The 7,533-nt window shown below is 28.4% G+C and overlaps 1 protein-coding gene across 1 annotated transcript in view; it reads left to right on the forward strand.

Moving 5' to 3' along the window:
* The first annotated feature begins 6,876 nt into the window (after window positions 1-6,876).
* The window catches only part of LOC127804948 (STS14 protein), an 893-nt gene continuing 236 nt past the window's right edge, over window positions 6,877-7,533 (forward strand). The window contains exon 1 of the mRNA XM_052342066.1: window positions 6,877-7,533. This exon is cut by the window's right edge and continues 236 nt beyond it. Coding sequence (XP_052198026.1) covers window positions 7,020-7,533 — 514 coding nt within the window. The 5' untranslated portion in view covers window positions 6,877-7,019.

Consider the following 7,533-nt stretch of genomic DNA (forward strand, 5'->3'; position numbering starts at 1 on the left):
GACGAAACGGGTCATGGGGAGAAAGAGGGAGGGGGGATTTTTAGTGAGTGGAGAAGAAATTGGGATTTTTCTTGTATAAATGCTAAGAAAAAAAAATCAAAAAGAAATTAAAAAATTTCCCTAAAAAACTCCCTGTAGGAGTTTTGGGACGTATAGGAGTTCCGAGACATCTAACATAATCCTTTTCTTTTTCTTCTCTATTAATCTTGTAAACTACCAGTTGCTCATCTCTTAAGTATGCAACCATATAAAGTTGACTCCAATAGCCTCTCCATCCTATTTTTTATTATATTATAAATAATTTATTTCCCTTATTTTTATTTTGTCTCAAAAATTACATACGCTCCAATAATATTCTCTTTTCTTCTCTTTATTTGACTCATTATTTTATTTATTTATTAATAAATTTTAATTCTATTGATTTTAATATACACATAATCAATAATTAAATACACAAAATAATTAAATGCACACATATACAAAATTAATAATCAAATATATATATACATAAAATCAATAATCAAATACACAAATCAATAACCAAATAGATAAATACATAATATCACTTATTCAATACATAAATAAAGAAATAAATAATTCAAAAAAAATCACAAACCACATGAATGATGGTCGTTCTGCTAGTTTTGCAAGCTGTTAGTCATTCGTGGAGCCACCGTAGCTGGTTGATGTAGCTGGTCATTTCGCTGGTTGCTGCAACCACCGAATCTGATGGTCAATTTGTCTTTCACAACACCTACACCTCTCTTCTCCGGTCGATCATTCTCTTTTTTAGCTGATATCATTTTCTTCCAGTATTGATGGTCATTGTAGGGAGCGAGATGGCGATATTGTCCTTGTAGATTTCGATCCCATAGTTGGCGATCGAAATGAGCTTCACCAGAAATTTAGCAAATGAATTTGGCGATGATAAGGTCTGTTGGAGGCATGATTTTTGGGATTGGTTTCCTAAATTTATCGATGGCAATCAATTTAGTAAACTGTCTAAGTAAGCTTAATTTATTAATATATTATCACTAGTTATGCACTTTTAATATATATATATATATATATATATACTTTTATGAATTTATTTATTTAGTAAAAAAATTAAACAGCTTAACCCCTTTTTCAATTTGATATCTGATTGGTTCGGTTGTGAAAACATTGCCTATTACAATCTAATTATATCATGTATGAATAATTGAACATAAAATTACAAATTTAGTTATTCATAATTTATATAAATGATAAGATATAATTAAATTAAAATACTACACTTATATTAAATATTGTTCTTTAGATAGACCAAAAAATTGATGTAAGAGGATGGATGGGTGTTAAATCAAGGTCTTTTTCGTCAAACATAAAAATTGCTGGCAATATGAATATTATTATACTAATAGAATTCTTATATTATTATATCTTTATGCATAACAGTATAACCTATTAATTAATACATAAAAATAAAAAAAAATAGAATATAAATATATAAATTAAGGAAGTAGTGAAAAATGGCAAACATATGGAGAATAACGTTTAGGAAAATGAATTTTTGGCCTTAAAATGGGAGCAAGGGTGAATTTTAATTTCATTCTCTCATGTTAGTTTAGTTAGAAAAAAAAATTAAAATAAAATAGCCAAATGACCTCATTCCTTCATGAACCTTCACTTTAACAATTTTGATATTAAGAGACATTTAAAAACACCTCAATATGTAGTTTATTGGGACATTTTTACTATTAGGCACTAATAAAAGTGTCATGTGTAATTATGCCCTCAAAATTTATTGAGACGCTTACAAATATTGTGTAAATTCATTAAAATATCCTTCTTAAGTTTACATGTAGTGATATTTAAAAATGCTTCAAAAACAAATACGGTTCTAATTGACTTAAGGACGCAAGGCCTTCCTTTTTGTATGATATCTCTCTCTGCAGCACATGATGCTCTCTCCCCCTCTTGATTATTCCTACAAGGTCTTCTCTTCGCTCATGATGAGCCCTATGAAACGGCCGCGTGGCAAGTTAAAAAATAACTCCAGCGTGCTTGCTTCTCCCTTGGCTCGAACCCTAGACCTATCATTCTTTGTGCGTATGTGTGACCACCTAATTTGCAAACCTCCTTGTTAATATATGCGCCCATATTAATTTTATAATAAATTGACTCTATTATGGTACTTTATCATAGGGTCTCATTATAATTATTTTATTAGAACACTTCAAAAATTTTGCCCTATTAAAGTTTTTTATGAGAGCAATTCACCAAAGTGTCTCATTAAAATTATTTTATTGAAGCATTTAAAAAATTATGTCCTATTAGATTTTTCTATTAAGACACTGTATTGTTGCATTTTATTAAAATTATTTTATTGAGACATTTCATTAAATCTTATCTTAAAATAATATTTTATAGGGTATTGTTTAAAAAATACTTTATAAAAAATACCTCAATAAATGTTTTTTTGTTGTAGTGCTTCCCAGCTATGGGACCTATTGGCTATGGATAGCCGGGGAGTGTAACATCTAACATTACTATTTACTAGGTTTGATTGTAGCAATATTATTAATATTGGGTACATATATACTACATGCTTCTGTTGCTCTCTTTTTCTGTTTAAAAATAAATAAATCAGAGTTTTGATTTAAGCCCTTTGGTAAGATTTGAATCTCATCCCACCAACGCCATTTATTTATTTATTGTTTTGTTTTTTTAGGAGACATGAGAGAGGGGATATAAGAGATAAATATGGTCATTTTATATTTTTTAATAATAAAAGATATTTTTATAAATTTTTAAATAAAAAATGTGTCCTTGGAAGAGATTTGTGTAATTGACATTATTATTTGTCGATTGAAATTTTTCGTTTTGGCCGCGATGAGTGAGTCCAAAAATGCCAAGAGGAGAAAAACAAAGATATCAGATGTGAGTCAACATAAGCGATTTTCACGTGATTCGTCCAGAACGATGTCTACTCCACGACTGCACTCTGATTATTCTCTCAGAATGACGGTGTCTGATTATTCTCCTTGTACCCCTCATGGTATCTCTGACTTATATTTATAATGATGGGCCTTTATAATTTGAATAACATATAGAAATATAAGAATGACGGTGTCTGATTATTCTCTTTGTACCCCTCATAGTATCTCTGACTTCTATTTATAATGAGGGGCTTTTACAATTTGGATAACATATAGAAATATAAAAATGACATTCTGGGGGACAAACAACCCTTATCATCTACACAAAATCGGGAGTGAGATCCTTATTACGAGGAGCATGGGCTGTTGCAGGTAAAGTAAATAGACCTTACCCCTGACTTCTCAGCAGGTTTGCCACTTATGAGAGCTGGAGGTTTTAGACCAGCGATCTGGATGGTCCAGCGAACTGAAGGTTTTGCTCGTTAGTCGATCGCTGAGAGTTTGCTAGGGGTTTTGCTGGGAGCTCGCAAGGTGCTCGTTTTACGAGTTTCGAATTTCAATAGTGTATGGACTTTCTTTGACGGGGCCGCCTAGGCCTTTTAGGCTTCGGATGATTAGGCCGGTCCATTGAACTGAGTCTGACCCACGAGGAATGATACGAGAAATGTGTACAACATTATTATTACTATTATTATTATTATTATTATTATAACTAGTGGATTACCCATGCGATGCATGGATATTGTAAAAAAAAAAATAAATCGTTAAAGTGAAAGTTGTATAATTTAGTAATTATAATAAATGAAAACCACAATAAATAAGTAAAAAATAAACAAAATAATCGTGTTACAATTATGAGAATACAACAAAATGATTATAAATTTTGAAAGATTTCCTTATATACATTCAAGGGTAGACAAATAATAAAAAATACATAACTTTATCCCGAAAACCGTATAGAAAATAAACCTAAATTAACATGTAATACAATAAGCAATGCGTAAAAAAATACAAAAATTACACGATAACAGGAAAAAAAAAATAAAAGATAACCAACCTCTTTATTCTAAAATATGCATTCAATGATAGACATTTTTTTTTTTATTTTCACATGTATTTGTCTCATATGTGCGTGCCACACGAACCCTCAATGCTTAATTTTTTCTAGTTGTATTCATATCACTCACTTCATAGAATAGTGGTGCTATGTTACACCAGAAGACCAAACCGGATAAAAAAATACGGTTAAAATTTACTAAATAAAAGTAAAGAAGAAGAGAAAATTTAAGAAGAATAATTGAGAAAGGAGAAGAGAGGAAATGAAAGTGTTGAACGGGAATGAAGAGGAAGAAGACAGAGAGATATTTGTTTTATTCTATTAATTTTTATTTCTTCAAATTCTTCAATTTCTCTCAATTTATCAAATCACATATCACCATTAAGTTTCTCTTTTTTTTCCACGCTTTGCTACACAATCTGAATCTTACTTAACATAATTTTCAAAACACAAATTTAATTTGTATTTAATTTCTCAAAGTCCAACATATAACACATCTTCGGAGTAGACCAATGGAAAAAATGAGAATTAAATAAATGACAATAATCAATTAAGTTGAAAAATAAAATTATGACATTTAAAATTATAAAAAATAAATTTAAATTAATTAAATTGTATGTAAAATAAAGATAATTTAAATAATCAATTAATTATATAAATAATAATAATCAAATTTTCAAAATTGATTATTCAACTTTATATATTTCTCTTAATAATTAATTACCACATTGAAGATAGGTCAAATTATTAAAGAAGTAAAAAGAAAGTTAAAAAATAAGATTATAACATTTAAGTTATATTTAAAATTATACGAAAATAAATTTAAATTAATTAAACTATATATAAAATAAAAATAATTTAAATAATCAATTAATTATATAAACGGTAATAATCAAATTTTCAAAATTGATTATCCATGATTTTACATGTTTAACAATCAATTACCACATTTAAGACAGGTCAAATTTTAAGAAAATAAAAAAAAAAGTTAAAAAGTAAAATTATAATATTTAAATTATATATAAAATTATAATATTTTAAAATATAAAAAATAAATTTAAATAATCAATTAATTATAAAAATAATAATAATCAAATTTTCAAAATTGATTATCCATATATGACTTTACATATTTTTCCTGACAATCAATTATCACATTTAAGACAGATCAAATTTTTAAGAAAGCAACAAAAAAAATAAAGTTAAAAAATAAAATTATAATATTTAAGTTATATATAAAATATAACATTTAAAATTATAAGAAAATAAATTTAAATTAATTAAACTACATAAAATAAAGATAATTTAAATAAATAATTAATTATATAAATGATAGTAATCAAATTTTCAAAATTAATTATACATACATGACTTTATATATTTTTCCTAACAATTAATTACCACATTTAAGACATGTCACATTTTTAAGAAAACAACAAATAAAAATAAAGTTAAAAAATAAAATTATAACATTTAAGTTATATATAAAATTATAACATTTAAAAATATAAAAAAATAAATTTAAAATAATTAAACTATATATAAAATAAGAATAATTTAAATAATCAATTAATTATATAAATGATAATAATCAAATTTTCAAAATTAATTATCCATATATGACTTTACATATTTCTCCTGACAATCAATTACCACATTTAAGACAAATCAAATTTTTAAGAAAGCAACAAAAAAAATAAAGTTAAAAAATAAAATTATAATATTTAAGTTATATATAAAATTATAACATTTAAAATTATAAGAAAATAAATTTAAATTAATTAAACTACATAAAATAAATATAATTTAAATAATTAATTAATTATATAAATGATAATAATCAAATTTTCAAAATTAATTATACATACATGACTTTACATATTTTTCCTAGCAATCAATTACCACATTTAAGATATGTCACATTTTTAAGAAAACAACAAATTAAACTATAAAAAAATAAAAATAAAAAGTAAAATTATAACATTTAAGTTATATATAAAATTATAACATTTAAAATTATAAAAAAATAAATTCAAAATAGTTAAACTATATATAAAATAAAGATAATTTAAATAATCAATTAATTATATAAATAATAATAATCAAAATTTTAAAATTTATTATCTATACATGATTTTACATATTCCCTCTAGCAATTAATTATCACATTTAAGACATGTCACATTTTTAAGGAAATAATAAAAAAAATAAAGTTAAAAAATAAAATTATAACATTTAAGTTATATATAAAATTATAACATTTAAAATTATAAAAAAATAAATTTAAATTAATTAAACTATATATAAAATAAAAATAAAATAAAAAATTTACTTGGCAGTTGGTATTCGACGGTATTACCTGATATCTCAAGATTTCTCCCGATTTAAAAAAGTTTCATTTTTTTGTAATTTATTTCAATTAATATTTTATATTAATATTTAAAAATTAATAATATAGATTAGATCTTGTCTCTTCATCTACCAGCATGCTTACACATTTTCCAAACTCTATTCAACCATAAAAAAATCATTTACGTGTTCCAAGAACTACATGTTTTTCACCAATCTAGACTTAATTAATGACCTATAAAAATTCTATTTCGGGTAAACAACAAAAATTAAAAAATATAATAAAATATTAAAATAGTAACTGAAAATGGGCGGGAAAAATTTTGACGGCTGTTTTGTTATAATATATATATAGATAAGAAGGAGAGAGTCAGCCGGATCACGTGCTCTGCTCACAGTCCCGGGGCTGGTCACGTGCCCTGCCGATCTGTCCAATGCGCTCTTTAATGAGTCACGGAACCCCTTAATGAGTCACGGAACCCCTTAGGCCTTAACTCAACCTCACTCCCTCCCCATGTGTACGAAATAGGAATACCCCCCTCCTTCACACAAAATGACATCAAAATCCTCCCTCGACCCTCTCTCATTTCTACCAAAGTCACACAAACCGAGGCTATTTACGTAAAACGAGATCTATACGAACATTGCGCATAAATATTATTGCCCTCTTACTAACATGCCGACACCTCAACATGGCTGAAGCGTTACTACTAGCGGCAGTGGTGGCTCTAGCCATATGTCAACCCAACACCGCACGCGGAGCAGCACTGCCGACAGCCACCACTCCTCCGCCGGCGCCGCCCAGCGCCAGCCAGGAGTTCCTAGACCCGCACAACCAAGCCAGAGCCGCAGTGGGCGTGGCCCCTCTCAAGTGGAGCGACATGCTAGCCAACGCCACCAGCCGGCTGGTCCGCTACCAGAGGGACAAGAAGGGCTGCCAGTTCGCGGAGCTTAGCAGTGGCAAGTACGGCGGCAACCAGCTGTGGTCCAGCGGGATGCCCGTGCCACCGCGTGCGGCGGTGGAGACGTGGGTGGCGGAGAAGCAGTACTACAACTACACCGACAACTCCTGCGAGCCGAACAGAAAGTGCGGCGTCTACACCCAGGTGGTTTGGAGCAAGTCCCTCGAATTGGGCTGTGCTCAAGCAAGCTGCGCCAAAGATCAGTCCACTTTAACCATATGTTTCTATAATCCTCCCGGAAATG

Source organism: Diospyros lotus, chromosome 6, assembly GCF_014633365.1.
Source record: "Diospyros lotus cultivar Yz01 chromosome 6, ASM1463336v1, whole genome shotgun sequence".
Lineage (NCBI taxonomy): Eukaryota > Viridiplantae > Streptophyta > Magnoliopsida > Ericales > Ebenaceae > Diospyros > Diospyros lotus.